Source organism: Heterodontus francisci, chromosome 19, assembly GCF_036365525.1.
Source record: "Heterodontus francisci isolate sHetFra1 chromosome 19, sHetFra1.hap1, whole genome shotgun sequence".
NCBI lineage: Eukaryota > Metazoa > Chordata > Chondrichthyes > Heterodontiformes > Heterodontidae > Heterodontus > Heterodontus francisci.
Genome location: NC_090389.1, coordinates 59,495,504 through 59,514,253, shown reverse-complemented (window position 1 = coordinate 59,514,253; position 18,750 = coordinate 59,495,504). Strand labels below are relative to the sequence as shown.

The 18,750-nt window shown below is 45.1% G+C and overlaps 1 protein-coding gene and 1 non-coding gene across 2 annotated transcripts in view; both read left to right on the top strand.

Moving 5' to 3' along the window:
* LOC137380392 (interleukin-17 receptor B) overlaps positions 1 to 18,750 on the top strand; it is a 57,206-nt gene that overhangs the window by 10,628 nt on the left and 27,828 nt on the right. The window contains exons 4-7 of the mRNA XM_068052320.1: positions 4,711 to 4,826; positions 5,248 to 5,374; positions 7,212 to 7,253; positions 10,206 to 10,360. Of these exons, the coding sequence (XP_067908421.1) occupies positions 4,711 to 4,826; positions 5,248 to 5,374; positions 7,212 to 7,253; positions 10,206 to 10,360 (440 nt within the window). The remainder of the gene's footprint in view (positions 1 to 4,710; positions 4,827 to 5,247; positions 5,375 to 7,211; positions 7,254 to 10,205; positions 10,361 to 18,750) is intronic.
* trnaa-cgc (transfer RNA alanine (anticodon CGC)) lies at positions 18,227 to 18,298 on the top strand. Its single transcript has one exon. It is a non-coding gene; the product is annotated as a tRNA-Ala (tRNA).

Genomic DNA, 18,750 nt, shown 5'->3' with positions numbered 1-18,750 from the left:
GCTCATCCATGACTGGCAGAGGCTGGGCTGCATTGAGGGCGGTCTCAGTGACAACATTTTCCCTGGAGTGCAGTTCTAGGTAGTGCTCCACCCAGCGGTCCATTTGCTTGCGTTGGTCAGTGATTATGTCCCCTGATTTAGATTTGAGGGGAGCGATCTTCTTGATGGTTGGCCCAAAAGCTCTCTTAATGCTATCATACATTCCTCTGATGTTTCTGGTGTCGGATGCCAGCTGAATACGACTGCATAGGTGTTGCCAGTAGTCATTTGTGCAGCGCCTGGCTGTTCTTTGTGCAGCGCTTCTGGCTATTTTAAGTGCTACGGATGTTAACTCGCTGGGGGCTTTCTTGTCCAACGGTGCAATGCGCTTGGCGGCTATGACAGGTTCCAGCTCTTCATTATGAGATTGAAACCAGTCTGCATTCTGCTTCTCACGTTTGCCAAAGGTGGTCAAAGCTGACTCATAGATGGCGTCTCTGATGTGGTCCACTTGGTCTCTGCATCCCCTGTAGGAGTGTTTTGAAGGGCTTTTTCAAGTGAATTTAGAAACTTATGTAACAGCTGTGGATAAGAAATTCTGCTCGTGTTGATGCGCGGGTGGCCCTTCTGCTTGGAATGATGCAGCTTCTTTGGTTTGAGTCTAACCTTGCTGCACACCAGGGGGTGGTCGGTGTCGCAATCCGCACTGTGGAAGCTGCGTGTGATTTGAACACTGTTTAAGGCGGCTCGCCTTGTGACGATGAGGTCCAGCTGGTGCCAACGACGTGATCTTGGGTGTCTCCATGAAACCTGGTGACGGGCTTTAGTATGAAAGAACGAGTTGGCAATGTAGAGGTTGTGATAGGTACACAACTCCAGTAGTCTCTGTCCATTCTCATTCATCCTTCCAATGGCATAGCAACCAAGGCAGGAGGGCCATGAGTCATGGTCGGCCCCAAACCTGGCATTCAAGTCCCCCAGCAGGAACAAATGTTCGGTATTAGGAATGCTACTAATGATATTATGGAATTCCTCGTAGAACTGGTCTTTAGCTTCAGGTGGGGAGCAGAGTGTTGGAGCATAGATGCTGAGTAGGTGTACTGGACCAGAGGCAGTGAGCAGTCGGATGGACAGTATGTGTTCCGAGCCATTTGAAGGTGGCTCTATCATGCTGAGCAAAGAGTTTCTGATGGCGAAGCCCACTCCATGCTGTCTTGGTTCTTCAGGATCCCTACCCTGCCAGAAAAAGGTGTCGTCTTGCTCTGCTGGAGATCCACTCGCAGGGAGGCGTGTCTCCTGAAGTGCTGCAATGTCCACATTGAGTCTACTGAGCTCGTTGTTAATGATGGCGGTCTTCCGAGAATCGTTGATTTGTGTAAGGTCTTCCGACAGGCCAGGACACATAATTCTGACGTTCCAGCTTGCAAAACAAAGGGCTGGTACCTTCTCTCCTTTTTTTGTCGTGCTGTTTGGTGCAGTGTTGCAGTCCACTTGTCGGGCAATGACCCTGAGCTCCAAGTACCCATTGAAGCATGTGAACTGTGGTGGGACAGAACCTTACTGACCGGGGGCTGCCGGGTTTGAGGCGGGTGGTAGCTGTCCAATGAGATGCGATGACCTCTCCCTCCGACAAAGGCAACCCGTGGCACCCAATCTCTACGCCAATTGAGCTGGACTTATAACCCGTAACTGCTGCCTTCCATGTTGTTTTGGTCGCTGTGAGGCGACTATGGAGCGACCTCTTCATGGCGCATGCTTGGGCGAATGTATGGGGGTTGTGAGTTGCCCAAGTGTCAAAACCCCCCTCTCGGCCTTCCTGGTGGGGTCCAAAGCAGTGCAGAACACTATGTTTGGCACCGGTATGGCTGCAGGAACTGCCAGAAACATGCCAAAGGTGACACATGACCGTCTTCGGGGTTCCGCTCCGGATCTTCTGTTGGGGTTTACTCCCTTAGCCTTGGTCTCTCCCGAGATGCCCACAAGGCAGTGGGGTTATTAGGGCCCCTGCTCAGGGATAGGTGGATGCAGGTGGGGGAAAGGGGGTAGGGGGAGGGGTGCAAAGGGGAGCTGGGAAGGGGGCTGCAGCGGGGGGGGTAGGGGAGGGGGGTGTAGGGGAAGGGATGCGAGGATGGAGCTGGGAAGGCGGTGTGAGGAAGGGGGTGCAAGGGAGGCGGTGAGCTGGGAGTGGATGGAGGAAGTGGGTGCAGGTGCATCAGCTCCCATCATTGTCCTCTAGTGATCTGAATGCTGGTGGGGTACCTTCATTAATTGGTTAGTAGTATTGCACTTAAGAAAAGACCTCATCAGGGTAGTCGGGCTCTCAGTGAACCTGTTCGCTTCCATCTGCAATGTCTTCGTCAACAAGTGGATCACGATCCTGGCGAGCAGGCTAGTCCACAGCCTGCACGGCCTCCTCGACATGTTAATGTGCTACAGCATTGATTACAGCACTCCAGTTTAGGGAGGAAAAATCACCTAGGGCTCCTGCTGTTGTTTATTATCCAAACACCCTTGTATGTATATATTTTGGGCAAGGAAAGGATTGGGTTTGGCTATGTCGTTCCAATTACTTGTCTGGGTTCATAGGTGAAGAATAGACACATGGGAGTAGAGGTCTGCTACCCGACACGAACCAGACAGGACCCGACGATGTGTCGGGGTCGGGCCGGGCCCATCTTCTGGGGCCGGCTTTCTGGCTCAGGCCGGGTTGGGCCGAGTCCAGATCGAGTCGGGTTGGGTTGGGTCGGGCCGGACACACATGGTAAGTGCTCTGCTAGTAAGTATTAAAAATAAAAAAAAACTTACCTGAGCTGGGAGTCCGGGACGAAACAGTCTGCGCAGTAAGCAAGTGACGTCACTATGACGTCTCGCGCATGCGCTGCAGCTTCTTACAGGTTTGATGTCAGGAACGTAAGTAAAGGGATGGTCAGGCTCGGGTCGGGCCGACTAGTGGCGGGTTCGGGTCGGGTCCGGCTCGGGGCAAAATCGGAGGGATTCGGGCCAAGTCGGGCTCGGGCCCGCTGTGGTTCGTTCGGGTCAGGTTCTTTTTCCCGACCAAAAGCAGGCCTCTACATGGGAGAGATATCACAGGTCAGTGCATCTGTGGAACTATACTCCAGCAAACAATAAACACATTCAGGAGAGGAGAAAATTGATGGAAATCTAAAAGCCATAGAACCATACAAAAGTCACGGCACATTCAGTCCATCGTGTCTGCGCCAGCCAGTGAGAGATTTGAGGTTTTTTTTTTCAAACATTCTGTTAGCCATTTATTATTTTGCTAAATATAAAATCAGAGAATGGTTACAGCACAGAAGGAGGCCATTCAGCCCATCATGTCTGTGCTAGTTTCTGCAACAGCAACTCAGCTGGTCCCACTGCCCTGCCGTTTTCCCATAGCCCTGGAATTTTTTTTCTTTTCAGATAATTATCCAATTCTCTTTTGAAAGCCATGTTTGAATCTTCCTCCATCACACTTCAAGTAGTACATTCTAGACCCTAACCACTCACTGTGTAAAAATGTTTTTCCTCATGTCGCCTCTGGCTCTTTTGTCATTCACCTTAAATTGGAGTCCTGTGGTTCTTGACCCTTCAGCCAATGGGCAAGGTTTTTCCCTATCTACTCTGGACCTCTCATGATTTTGAACACCTTATTCAATCTCCTGTCAATCTTCTCTCCAAGGAGAACAGCCCCAACTTTTCCTATCTATCTGCTTAACTGAAGTCCCTCATCCTTGGAAACCTTCTCATAGACCTTTTCTGCACCTTCTCTAATGCCTGCACATCCTTCCTAAAATGTGGTGCCCAGAATTGGACACAGCACTCCTGTTGAGGCCAAGCCAATGTTCACCACAACTTCCTTGCTTTTGTACTCTATGCTTCTAATTATAATGCCCAGGTTCCTGACTGTCTTATTAACTGCTTTCTCAACCTGCTCTGCCACCTTCAATGCTTTGTGCACATATACCCACTGCCACTGTCCCTCTTATTTCATGGGATTTAACTTTTCTGACAAGCCTGTTATGTGGCACTTTATCAAACGCTGTTTGAAAGTTCATGTACACCACATCAGCTGCATTACCCTCATCGATCCTCTCTGTTACCTCATCAAAAAACTCAACCAAGTTAGTTAAACAAGATTTGCCCTTAACACATCTGTGCTGGCTTTCCTTAACTAATCCACATTTGTCCAATATATATACAAGTTGCTTTTGGAACTTCCTGTATAGAGTACATAAAAGGTTTAGATTATTAGGCATGATGAACTTTTAAAGTTTTATTTTTCTTCAGAATTGCCTTTTAGGATCAGAAACCTGCAAACATGCTTGTGTGATGGTTACATACTGCTTCTTAATCAGTTCAAAATGCTTAAAAAAAAAAATTGAAAGGAAAATCACTGATACAGTACAGGAAACCTTTTATTCATTGCATGTATGCTTCTGGATTTTCCTAATAGATTGTGTAATAACATGAGATAGATATACTGCATAATAATAGATAAAGGAAGAAATCAAATGATCAATTCTAAAGTAAGCGTGTATATGTTGGTAGAATTCTATTCACTTAACTTCATCCAATTTAGAAAATTTTGGTGATGACACCAATACTTGGATGAATGATACTTTGAGGTTTTTTTTATGCCTTAGGACATTTTACCACAATAAAGGTGCCATATAAATGCAAGTTATTGTTATGTTTCTCACATCTTCTAAAAGTGACTTATTTTTCCAGGAAGCATTCAAGAACTTAGAGCTACTATGATATGCATTCAAAGTCGACAAAACATCTGTCTTCGATGCAATTACAACACATCATTCAAAAGTGAACTGAATCCTCAAGACCAACCAGTGAGTTGTACAGACTTTCTAAATTTAATATGTGTTGTACCAAGGATAAGCGAACATTCATAAAATGTTGTGTATACTTGTACTTAGACAGGAAGTCATTAAATATAATTTTCTACTACATTTAATTCCATTGTTTCAAACTTGATTATACAAATGTCAGACACTAATCACAATGCAGCTCAACAACATAATTACTATAGGAAATTCTAAAAATTATTTTTAAATGATTGTTGGTGTCTGATGTATTCTCAGAGGATCCTTCGAATTGTGTATTTAAAAACAATATTCCCCTTTCTTTAATTAGTATCCTGGGATACAGTGTATTTCAGAATTTTATAGGATTTTACAGGACATTGTAAACGCTGTAAGTTTTCCTGAAATGTAATATCTTTTTACATTAAATATTTCTTGCTTTTTTAAGTGGCAGTTTCATTACGCTCAATATCCCGTTGATCCAGAAACAAATTATTTTGTGACAGCTTTCAACATCCCAACATCAAATATTGGTGAATTCCCGCCTGAGAAATTCAGAAGTCTTTCCACACCATGTAAGTGTATTAGGTATAGTCTGTATCTCGTGCATAAAGTAAATTACTTTTCAAAGTACCTGCTCCACCATAGCCAATTACTGGCAGGGTGGGGGAGGCAGTGCTCTATAAACACTGTCTCTACTTGTAAAAGACTTTGAAGGGTTATCCCGTCAAAAAACCAATCATAGTATCCTCCACCCCTGGGTATTGCAATGAAACATTACCTTTGATAAAGCTGTATTTGCTGCTTTTGATCATTTGTGCTCTCATTTCATGATCATTTGTTAAACTTTAGGAAGGTCCTCCGTCCTTAGCATTTGGAATAACATTAGCCACCTTTTCAATTTTCAGTTAGCTGTCTTGAGTAAATGACAAAATAATTTTTAAAATTAAGACCCCATTGTCACTTGCTAAAGAGTTTTTAACTGCATCCAAAACATCATGTTAAGCTTTAATGAGTTTCTTTACCATTCTTCATTTACTGATCCCTACAGTCATCCCACTGATTGCATAACCTACAAAGTTAGGTGGGAATCTAAGCTGTAGGAAAGATGCACAGAGACTGCAAAGGGATATAGACCAGTAAAGTGATTGGGCAAGAAGGTGGCAGATGCAGTATAATGTGAGGGAAATGTGAAATTATCCACTTTGGTAGGAAGAACAGATAAGTATATATATTTTTTTTTAAGTGGGAGACTACTAAATGTTGGTATTCAGGGGATTTGGGTGTTCTTGTACATAAATCACAGAAAGTTAACATGCAGGTACAGCAAGCAATTAGGAAGGCAAATGATATGTTAGCCTTTATTGCAAGCGGGTTGCGGTACAAGAGTAAGGAAGTCTTGCTATAATTACGTAGGACTTTTGGGAGATCACACCTGAAGTACTATTTCGGCTTCCATACCGAAGGAAGGGTGTACTTGTCTTAGAGGGGCCGTAACAAAGGTTCAATAGATTTATTCCTGGGTTGAGAAGGTGGATCTATGAGGAGATTGAGTAGAATGGGCCTATATTCTCTAAAGTTTCGAAGAATGAGAGGTGATCTCATTGAAACATATAAAATTCTTAGCGGGCCTGACAGGGTAGATGCTGAGAGGCTGTTTACCCGGGTTTTAAAGTCTAGAACTAGGAATTTTAGTATCAGTATAAGGGGTCAGGTATTTAAGATTAAGATGAAGAAAAAATTCTTCACTCAGAGAGTTGTGAATCTTTAGAATTCTCTGCTGCAGAGGTCTGTGGATGCTCAGTTAATGGGAGATTTTTGGGCACTAAGGGAATCGAGGGATATGAGGGGGGAGAGGTGGAGTTGAGGTAGCCATGATCTTGTTGAATGTTCAGGTTTAAAAGGCCATATAGCCTACTTCTACTCCACTTCTTATGTTCTTAGCCACCATTACAAACAATGTATGAAATCCTCATGCAGCCCTGTCTTCTGAATACTGAGGTGATAATTAACTTAATGATGACTCATACAGAAGATCCTGGGTTTGATTATTGTTTTTTTTTCTGTGTTAGCTGACCTCACCTGACCTGGCAGAAAGGGCGCTATAAGTGGTTGCAATGCGTCTGGATTAGGGAAGAGGGGAAATTGACCTGGGTTCCTGCTTCTGTGTTTGTGTGCATACGTGTGCGTGTGCGTGTGCGGGCCTATACATCGGACGGTATAGTCTGTGTGATGTTCCAACGATTAATAATGGTCCTCGTGTGATGTACCAGACAGCACCGACTGCTCAGTTGGAGGATCTAGGCTAACATCATAGTTCTATCCGCAGCTAATTCAATACATCTTGTTCTATAGTAGTTTATAGTGAATGTAGTCCATTTGTGAATCTGACAATATCATTTTTTTTGTTAGCTTGTGATGATGTGGCAATGAAAAATCATAAAAGCTGTGAAGGTAAGCAATTCTTTCAAAAGAAAGACACTAAAAATGAACTTAATTGTATTATCTTTAGCAGACAGATTCCTTGAGTGCACAAGTACCATCATCCTCATGTAAACTTTAATGTATTATACGGAAATGGTTCTTAATGACATCGGCTGGGAATTTCAGCATGAATCAAAAGATAAGCCGAAATTTACGCTGGTCTCTATGCCGATTGGTATTTAAGCCAAGATTTTCTGCCAATCTAATTGGCATATGCCAGAACGTAAAAAACCAGCATTAGAACATAAGCATCAGCAGAGGGCTTTGTTGAATCAGTGCAAAAGATCGAGGAAACTCTGGCGTATGTCACAAGCTTGAATTTCTTCAATCTTTAGTGCTGATAATCAGCATTGGACTATGCTTGAACCATTATTTCAGGGCAGTGGCCTCCTTCTGTGCCATCATGACTCTAGGACTCCAAGCTATCAGGAAATTCCAGGCCATATTTGAGCCTAATGAAAATATGGCAGGAAGGAAACATAATTTGTTGTTGTCACCTTTTTTTTTAACCACTTCACTATGAGGTTTTGGGGTCAAGTTCCTGTGTGTTATCCGCAATTCGGATGCAAAAGTTTGGGTACATTTAAACATAGTTGAGACATGCCCAAAACCACTTGCGTCATCTTTTCTGTGATCGTTTACATTGGGTCAAGATTCACTTTGCCCGAGTCAGGCCCCATCCACAAAACTGGCCATGGCCCTGAGGTTGAAATTGTGCTAATTGGGGAAGGCTCTTCAAATTGTGCTCATTTTCTTGGGTTATACAGGCATATTTTAAAAGTTTTTCATGTGAAAAATATTTAATTTAACAAGAAACTGACAAGTGTACACCAATGAAATGATTAAATGATGGTATGGTTTTTTTGTCATTTTTCAGTGATTTTTAAATCGGGTACTCTCATATTAAAAATTTTTGCAGATAAAGACACTTTCAGCTGTACTAGTAAAACTGCACCAGGTCAATTACGCTCTATTACCCTGTCCGATTGAACCAGTTCATGGAAAATTATACCTTTGTTCGTGCAAATGAATTTTAGCGGAAATTTGAAGCCTAACCTAACCAGTAAAATATCAAGTGCACATTTGGGCTCAATTTCCCGATTGCACCCAAGGTGAATACTCTACCCTAACATCTTTTTGCACATTTCCCTGCTCATCAAATGCAGGAAGTTACTGTTCACTTTTTAAAGTAAAAGGAATAAAGTTTGATACCATCTGATCTGGGGGTCAAAGTCATGTTGCGTGGATAGAGACTGGGACGCATTCGGACCACAGTACACAGACATAATTTGGCCCCCATGTTAATGTTTTACCTTCTTCCCTTTATCTTCCCATACTTTCACTATAAATTCCTTTTGTATTATTTAATGAGGGAACTATGAAATTTGGAAAGTGTGCATCAGTTCCTCACTCCAGGTCAGACGATACTGGAGGCATCAGAATCCTGCCAACAGGGTCAAATGGGGGTCAGAAGCCCGCATTTTGTGGGGAACAGTCATTGATCTGTGACTTTTTTTCCCCTGAATTGTCCTGTTGATGGCCAGAAGGTGGGCTTGCCATCCAATTAAGGATGGGAATGCAGGCTCTCGAAGCTGGTGGGCCAAAAGCAGGCCCTCCGGCACTGAAGAAGCAGCAGGTTGCCTTTTCAGGTAGGTAAGAGAGAGGGCAGCCAAGTAGAAGTCGCCTCTCTCCAACATTTTAAAATTTAAATTAAAAATGGTCTCAGCAGCTGGGCCACCATTGTGTAGGGAGAATCCCTCCACAGGATGGCCTGCTGCTGCAGCTGAAGCCAGGCTGGCAGGGAGAACTTCTAAGCCTGCCTGGAGTGTTGGACTGTTTCCAGGCAGTTATATTGTTCCCCGACGCCTCTGGGGACCTGGAGGCCGACTGGAAAATTCCGGTCAGCCTCTGACAATAGGCCTTAATAAGCCTTTAACAAGCTGAATTTGGCTACCTGCTGCTACTGGGCAGGGAGCAGTGCCACCCGCCTGCAGTCCCATCTCTGGGGAAAATGGTCTGGGGATGGAATGGAGCGGTGAACCAGCACACAGCCAGTGGTGTGAAATTCTACATCCACTTGCTTCTTTGCCTGATCCCATCCAGCCTAAAAATTGAGCGATGGGTTATTTACACTTTTTTAATGATTGTTTTAAATCCTGGAATGTGACAGACAAAATGTGCACTCACACCGTTTTAGATATTGATAGTTTCATACTGTGCATTGCGTGTTATAACACGCCTGACATTCTAAGAAAGCTTATCATTTGAGTTATGAGTTTTATCACAGGAGATTTTCTAAAGGTTATGTAATTATTATAGTTTAATATTTTATAATTACTTTGTCTTTATCAAAATTGGGACAAAATCTTGGCATTGCCACATTTTATCCATTTAGAATATAGTTAAGTGTACAAAGTATCTCTTTTGTTTGCAGATTGAGGGATGATATTGGGAATTTATGTCGATAGACAAATCAATTTTATTTTATTTAGAGATACAGCACTGAAACAGGCCCTTCGGCCCACCGAGTCTGTGCCGACTATCAACCACCCATTTATCCTAATCCTACATTAATCCCATATTCATAACAGATCCATATCTTCCCTCAATTCTCCTACCTATACTAGGGGCAATTTATAATGGCCAATTTACCTATCAACCTGCAAGTCTTTGGCTGTGGGAGGAAACCGGAGCACCCAGCGAAAACCCACGCGGTCACAGCAAGAACTTGCAAACTCCACACAGGCAGTACCCAGAATCGAACCCGGGTCGCTGGAGCTGTGAGGCTGCGGTGCTAACCACTGCGCCACTGTTTGGGCCATCACATTTTGAAACTGCATTTATCTAAACATATAAACAGAAACCGAGGTGGAACAAATTACCTTGGCATTTATGTAGTTATTTATCATTATACATCCACAGATGCACATTGGAATCCAAACATATCTCTGTGTATGGTCAATAATGACGTGGTAATCAATTTTACTGCCAGTGCAAATTCATTACGTTATGATGTTGAATTAGTCATATGTGATCGCCTTGTGACATCAATACTTAATAAAACTACCATTCCTCAGGTATGTAAACTAAACTTTAGTGTATGTAAAGCAAGATTCACCAAATCATAGAATCCTGTAGTACAGAAATGGGCAACATGTTCTGTCAAATCTATGCTGTTTTTCTCTGCATGAGCAGTCTAAGCTAATCTTTGCCTCCCCATATACTTTACTGTTTCTCAGGTATCTAATTCCCTTTTGGAAGAATTTACAGATCTACTTTAGGAACAGCGAGTGGAAGAGAATTTCATATTCTAACCTTTTTCTGTGTAAAGGAATTATTTCTACCCTGGTTAAAATTTCAGGATCAGCATTAGATATTCTTTTGAGCATAGCAATGCTGGCCTATCCTATAAGTGATTTGAGAAGCTTGCATTTAGGGGAGTTCCCACACTTTCCAGTATCTAACAATACATTAGTGTAACCCAGGTGTATAACAATAGGCCACCCTTGTAATCTGACCTCTATATTCATATCCTTTACAAGTGTGCACCCCCTTCCCTCCACCCCTCCCCCTCGCACCCCCTCCTCCTACCGGCATCCTCCTACCCCTGTGCAGGGGCCCTCACAACCCCACTGCCTTGTGGGCGTCTCGGGAGAGACCAAGGCTAAGGGAGTAAACCCTAACAGAAAATCCGGAGCGGAACCCCGTAGGCGGTCATGTGTCACCTTTGGCATGTTTCCGGCAGTTCCTGCAGCCATACTCTGTCGTGCTCTGCACTCCTTTGGACCCCACCAGAAAGGCTGAGAGGGGGGTTTTGACGACTGGGCAATTCTCAACCTCCATAAATTCGCCCAGGCATGCGCCATGGAGAGGTCACTCCATAGTTGCCTCACGGCGACTGAAACAACACGGAAGGCAGCAGTTGCGGGTTATAAGTCCAGCTAAATTGGTGTAGAAACTGGGTGCCACGGGTTGCTTTTGTCGGTGGGAAAGGTCATCGCACCTCACTGGACAGCTACCGCCCGCCTCAAACCGGGCAGCCCCCGGTCAATAAGGTTCTGTCCCGCCACAGTCTACCTGCTTCAATTGGTGCTTGGAGCTCAGGGTCATTGCCCGAAAGGTGGACTGAAACACTGCACCAAACAACACGAAAAAAGGAAAGAAGGTACCAGCCCTTCGCTTTGCAAGCTGGAACGTCAGAACTATGTGTCCTGGCCTGTCGGAAGACCTTACACAAATCAACGATTCTCGGAAGACCGCCATCATTAACAATGAGCTCAGTAGACTCAATGTAGACATTGCAGCACTTCAGGTGACACGCCTCCCCGCGAGTGGATCTCCAGCAGAGCAAGCCGACACCTTCTTCTGGCAGGGCAGGGATCCTGAAGAACCAAGACAGCATAGAGCGGGCTTCGCCATCAGAAACTCCTTGCTCAGCATGATGGAGCCTCCCTCAAATGGCTCGGAACACATACTGTCCATCCGACTGCTTACCACCTCTGGTCCAGTACACCTGCTCAGCATCTATGCTCCAACACTCTGCTCCCCACCTGAAGCTAAAGATCAGTTCTGCGAGGAACTCCATAACATCATTAGCAGCATCCCCAACACCGAACACCTATTCCTGCTGGAGGACTTTAATGCCAGGGTTGGGGCCGACCATGACTCATGGCCCTCCTGCCTTGGGCGCTATGGTGTTGGAAGGATGAATGAGAATGGGCAGAGACTGCTTGAGTTGTGTACCTACCATAACCTGTGCATCACCAACTCGTTCTTTCACACTAAACCCTGTCACCAGGTTTCATGGAGGCACCCAAGATCGCGTCGTTGGCACCAGCTAGACCTCATTGTCACAAGGCGAGCCGCCTTAAACAGTGTTCAAATCACACGCAGCTTCCACAGTGCGGATTGCGACACCGACCACCCCCTGGTGTGCAGCAAGGTTAGACTCGGACCAAAGAAGTTGCATCATTCCAAGCAGAAGGGCCACCCGCGCATCAACACGAGCAGAATTTCTCACCCAAAGCTGTAACAAAAATTTCTAAATTCACTTGTAACAGCCCTTCAAAACACTCCCACAGGGGATGCTGAGACCAAGTGGGCCCACATCAGAGACGCCATCTATGAGTCAGCTTTGACCACCTACGGCAAAAGTGCGAAGAGAAATGCAGACTGGTTTCAATCTCATAATGAAGAGCTGGAACCTGTCATAGCCGCTAAGCGCATTGCACTGTTGAACTACAAGAAAGCCCCCAGCGCGTTAACATCCGTAGCACTTAAAATAGCCTGAAGCGCTGCACAAAGAACAGCCAGGCACTGTGCAGATGACAACTGGCAACACCAATGCAGTCGTATTCAGCTGGCCTCAGACACCGGAAACATCAGAGGAATGTATGATGGCATTAAGAGGGCTCTTGGGCCAACCATCAAGAAGATCGCCCCCCTCAAATCTAAATCAGGGGACATAATCACTGACCAACGCAAACAAATGGACCGCTGGGTTGAACACTACGTAGAACTGTACTCCAGGGAGAATGTTGTCACTGAGACTGCCCTCAATGCAGCCCAGCCTCTACCAGTCATGGATGAGCTGGACATACAGCCAACAAAATTGGAACTCAGTGATGCCATTGATTCTCTAGCCAGCGGAAAAGCCCCTGGGAAGGACGGCATTACCCCTGAAATAATCAAGAGTGCCAAACCTGCTATACTCTCAGCACTACATGAACTGCTATGCCTGTGCTGGGACGAGGGAGCAGTACCTCAGGACATGCGCGATGCCAATATCATCACCCTCTATAAAAACAAAGGTGACCGCGGTGACTGCAACAACTACCGTGGAATCTCCCTGCTCAGCATAGTGGGGAAAGTCTTTGCTCGAGTCGCTCTAAACAGGCTCCAGAAGCTGGCCGAGCGCGTCTACACTGAGGCACAGTGTGGCTTTCGTGCAGAGATCGACCGTTGACATGCTGTTCTCCCTTCGTCAGATACAGGAGAAATGCCGTGAACAACAGATGCCCCTCTAAATTGCTTTCATTGATCTCACCAAAGCCTTTGACCTCGTCAGCAGACGTGGTCTCTTCAGACTACTAGAAAAGATTGGATGTCCACCAAAGCTACTAAGTATCATCACCTCATTCCATGACCATATGAAAGGCACAATTCAACATGGTGGCTCCTCATCAGACCCCTTTCCTATCCTGAGTGGTGTGAATCAGGGCTGTGTTCTCGCACCCACAGTTTTTGGGATTTTCTTCTCCCTGCTGCTTTCACATGCGTTCAAGTCCTCTGAAGAAGGAATTTTCCTCCACACAAGATCAGGGGGCAGGCTGTTCAACCTTGCCCGTCTAAGAGCGAAGTCCAAAGTACGGAAAGTCCTCATCAGGGAATTCCTCTTTGCTGACAATGCTGCTTTAACATCTCACACTGAAGAGTGCCTGCAGAGTCTCATCGACAGGTTTGCGGCTGCCTGCAATGAATTTGGCCTAACCATCAGCCTCAAGAAAACGAACATCATGGGGCAGGACGTCAGAAATGCTCCATCCATCAATATTGGCGACCACGCTCTGGAAGTGGTTCAAGAGTTCACCTACCTAGACTCAACTATCACCAGTAACCTGTCTCTAGATGCAGAAATCAACAAGCGCATGGGAAAGGCTTCCACTGCTATGTCCAGACTGGCCAGGAGAGTGTGGGAAAATGGCGCACTGACACGGAACACAAAAGTCCGAGTGTATCAAGCCTGTGTCCTCAGTACCTTGCTCTATGGCAGCGAGGCCTGGACAATGTATGTCAGCCAAGAGCGACGTCTCAATTCATATCATTTTCGCTGCCTCCGGAGAATACTTGGCATCAGGTGGCAGGACCGTAACTCCAACACAGAAGTCCTCGAGGCGGCCAACATCTCCAGCTTCTACACCCTACTGAGTCAGCGGCGCCTGAGATGGCTCGGCCATGTGAGCCGCATGGAAGATGGCAGGATCCCCAAAGACACATTGTACAGCGAGCTCGCCACTGGTATCAGACCCACCGGCCATCGATGTCTCCACTTTAAAGACGTCTGCAAACGCGACATGAAGTCCTGTGACATTGATCACAAGTCGTGGGAGTCAGTTGCCAGCGTTCGTCAGAGCTGGCGGGCAGCCATAAAGGCGGGGCTAAAGTGTGGCGAGTCGAAGAGACTTAGCAGTTGGCAGGAAAAAAGACAGAGGCGCAAGGGGAGAGCCAACTGTGTAACAGCCCTGACAAACAAATTTTATCTGCAGCACCTGTGGAAGAGCCTGTCACTCTAGAATTGGCTTTTATAGCCACTCTGGGCGTTGCTCCACACACCACTGACCACCTCCAGGCGCTTACCCATTGTCTCTCGAGATAAGGAGACCAAAGAAGAAGAACAAGTGTGCTGCTTCAGTATTTTCAAGGTGGGTTAAGAACTTGGTACAGTGAGCAGTTCTGGCCACACCATCGGATGGATATATTGGATTTGAAGGGAGTGCAGTGGAGATTTCCTGGAATGGTACCTGAATTCTAAAGGTTAAGCTACAAGGAGCGATTAACGAAACTAGGGATACCAAACTAGGGAACACAACATTGAGTTTGACAATTTCAAAGCATGACTGCCTTTTTTATTTTATTTTACATTGTTTTATTTTATTCAATTTTTTAACCATGTCTTAAACTTGTTTTTCAGGTTTTTGCTTTTGAAAAGAGACGTTCATTATTCTGCCATTAACACTCTCTGGAATAATACTTTTTCTTTTCATACAAATATTGGCATTCCCTTCCGAAGAAGGGTCACTGACCCGAAACGTTAACTCTGCTTCTCTTTCCACAGATGCTGCCAGACCTGCTGAGTGGTTCCAGCATTTCTTGTTTTTATTGGCATTCCCTTTGCCTTGTTCCATGACATCTTTGTCATTTACTCTCTCCTGCCCTCTGCCTTATCACACACCTTCCCTTTTGTTCTTCTTCCCTCCCCTCCCCTCCCCCTTTTGCTCAAAGCCTATTACATTTCCAACCTCACAGAATTGTTACAGTGCAGAAGGAGGCCATTCAGCTCATTGTGTCGACACCGGCTCTCTGAAACAGCAATTCACTCAGTTCCATTCTCCCATCTTCTCTCTGTAGCAGTGCATATTCTTCCTTTTCACATCACAGTCTAATTACCTTTTGAATGCTTCATTTGAACCTGCCTCCACCTCACTCTCAGGCAGTGCATTCCAGACCTTAACCATTCACTGCGTGAAAAAGTTTTGCCTTGTGTCACTTTTGCTTTTACCAAATGCTTTAAATCTGTGCCCTCTCGTTCTCGATCCTTTCACGAGTGGGAACAGTTTCTCTCTATCTACTCTGTCCAGACCCCTCATGATTTTGAATGCCTCTATCAAATCACCTCCCAGCCTTCTCTTCTCCAAGGAAAACAGTCGTAACTTTTCCAGTCAGTCTTCATAACTGAAGTTTCTCATCCCTGGAACCATTCCCCTGAAACTTTTCTGTACTCTCCCCAATGCCCTCACGTCTTAGTAAAGTGCGGCGCCCAGAACTGGACACAATACTCCAGCTGAGGCCGAATTAGTGTCTTCTACAAGTTCAACATAACTACCTTGCTTTTGTACTCTATGCCCCTGTTAATAAAGCACAGGATACTGTCTGCTTTGTTAACTGCTCTCTCAACCAGTCCTGTCATCTTCAATGACTTATGCACGTATACACCCAGGTCACTCTGCTCCTGCACCCACTTTAGAATTGTGCCTTTTATTTTATATTGTCTCTCCATGTTCTTCCTACCAAAATTAATCACTTCACATTTCTCTGCATTGAACTTCATCCGCTACCTGCCTGCCCATTCCACCAACTTGTCTATGTCCTTTTGGAGTTCTAAACTATCCTCACAGTTTCACAGTGCTTCCAAGTTTTGTATCATCTGCAAACATTGAAACTGTGCCCTGTACACTAAGGTCTAGGCCATTAATATATATCAGGAAAAGCAAGGGTCCCAACATTGTCCCCTGGGGAACTCCACTACAAGCCTTCCTCCAGCCCAAAAAACATCCATTAACCACTACTCTGTTTCCTGTCACTCAGGCAATTCTGTATCCATGTTGCTACCATCACTTTTATTCCATGAGCTATAACCTTGCTCACAGGTCTATTGTGTGGCACTGTATCAAATGCCTTTTGAAAGTCCATGTACACTACATCAACAGCATTGCCCTCATCAACCTTCCGTTACCTCCTCAAAAAAACTCCAGCAAGTTAGTTAACGATGATTTTCCCTTCAGAAATCCATGCTGGCTTTCCTTAATTAACTCGCATTTGTTCATGTGACTACTAATTTTGTCCCGAATTATTTTTTCTAGAAGTTTCCCCACCACCAAAGGTAAACTGACTGGCCTGTAGTTGCTGGGCTTATCATTACAGCCTTTTTTGAACAATGGTGTAACATCTGTAATTCTCCAGTCTTCTGGCACCACCCGAGTCTAAGGAAGACGGAAAAATTACAGTTAGTGCCTCCACGATTTCCACCCTCACTTGCTTCAGTATCCTTGGATGCATCTCATCCGGTCCTGGTGCTTTATCGACTTTAATATGTCCTCTTTATCAATTTTAAACCCTTCTAGTGTCTGAATTACCTCCTCTTTCACTATTGCCTTGGTTGCATCTTTTTCCTTGGTAAAGACAGATGCAAAGAATTCATCTAATACCTCAGCTATGCCCTTTGCCTCCTGTGTAAATCCGCTTTCTGGTCCCTAATCTGCCCCACTCCTCTTTGTACCACCCTTTTACTATTTATATGTCTATCGAAAACTTTGGGATTCCCTTTAATGGTAGCTGCCAGTCTCTCTTCATGCTCTCTCTTTGCTTCTCTTATTTGCTTTTTCACTTCCCCTCTGGACTTGCTATATTCAGCCTGGTTCAATAGTATTTTCTACCTGGCATCTGTAATAAGCATACTTTTTCTTCTTTATCTTAATCTCTACCTCTTTTTTGTCATCCAGGGAGCTCTGTATTTGTATGCCCTACTTTTCCGCTTCGAGAGAACATACCTTGACTGTGCCTGCACTATCTCCTCTTTGAAGGTAGCCCATTGTTCAGCTACTGTTTTTCCTGCCAACTTTTGACTCCAATTTATTCGCCCCAGCTCCATTCTTAACCCATTGAAGTTGGCTTTCCCCCAGTTAGTTAATCCTACTCTGGATTGTTCTTTGTCCTTTTCCATAGTCAGTCTAAACCTTATGATACAATGATCACTGTCCCCTAATGCTGTCCTACTGATACTAGATCCACTTGGCCCTCCTCATTCCCAAGAACCAGGTCTAGCAGTGCCTCCTTTCTCGTTGGACTAGCAACATACTACTGTAGAAAATTTTCCTGAACACACTCTAAGAACATTTGCCCCTCACTGCTCTTTACACTACTGTAATCCAGTCTATGTTTGGGTAATTAAAGTCTCTATAATTTTTGCACCTGTCTGTAATTTCCTTGCAAATTTGTTCCTCATGTACCTCCCACTAGCTGGTGGCCTATAGACAACACCAAGCAACGTAGCTGCACCTTTTTCGTTCCTTAGCTCCAGCCAAATTGATTCTGTCCTCGAATCCTCTGTGACGTCCTTTTTCTGCAGCACTGCAATGCCCTCCTTAATCAATACCGCCGCCCCTCTCCCTTTTTTCCCTTTCCTATCTTTCCTGTGCACCTTGTATCCAGGAATTTTTAATACCCAGTCCTGCCCTTCTTTTGAGCCACAGCATCATACTTCCACATGGCAATCTGTGCCTGTGCCTCCCCAATCTTACTTACCACACTCCGTTCATTCACATACCTGCACATTCACCCTGATTCAGACTTTATTACTTTCTCCCTTACTCTGACCCCACCTAGTAACTTACAATTCCCTATTCAAGTGCTATCTATCTCTCCCGATATTCTGTGGACACAGGACTGGGGATGTAGCTCAGTGGTAGAGCGCATGCTTCGCATGTATGAAGTCTTGGGTTCAATCCCCAGCATCTCCAAGCAGTTTTGGGCAGCACAGTGGCGCAGTGGTTAGCACCGCAGCCTCACAGCTCCAGCAACCCAGGTTCAATTTTGGGTACTGCCTGTGTGGAGTTTGCAAGTTCTCCCTGTGTCTGCGTGGGTTTCCTCCCGGGTGCTCCGGTTTCCTCCCACAGCCAAAAGACTTGCAGGTTGATAGGTAAATTGGCCATTATAAATTGCCCCTAGTGTAGGTAGGTGGTAGGGGAATATAGGGACAGGTGAGGATGTGGTAGGAATATGGGATTAGTGTAGGATTAGTATAAATGGGTGGTTAATGGTCGGCACAGACTCAGTGGGCCGAAGGGCCTGTTTCAGTGCTGTATCTCTAAATCAAATCAAATCAAACCTTGGAATTCCTCTCTGATATTTGCTCCTGGTTCCCACATCCCTGACAAGTTACCAGTTTTGCTTCCCTCCAATCTGAGCTCCC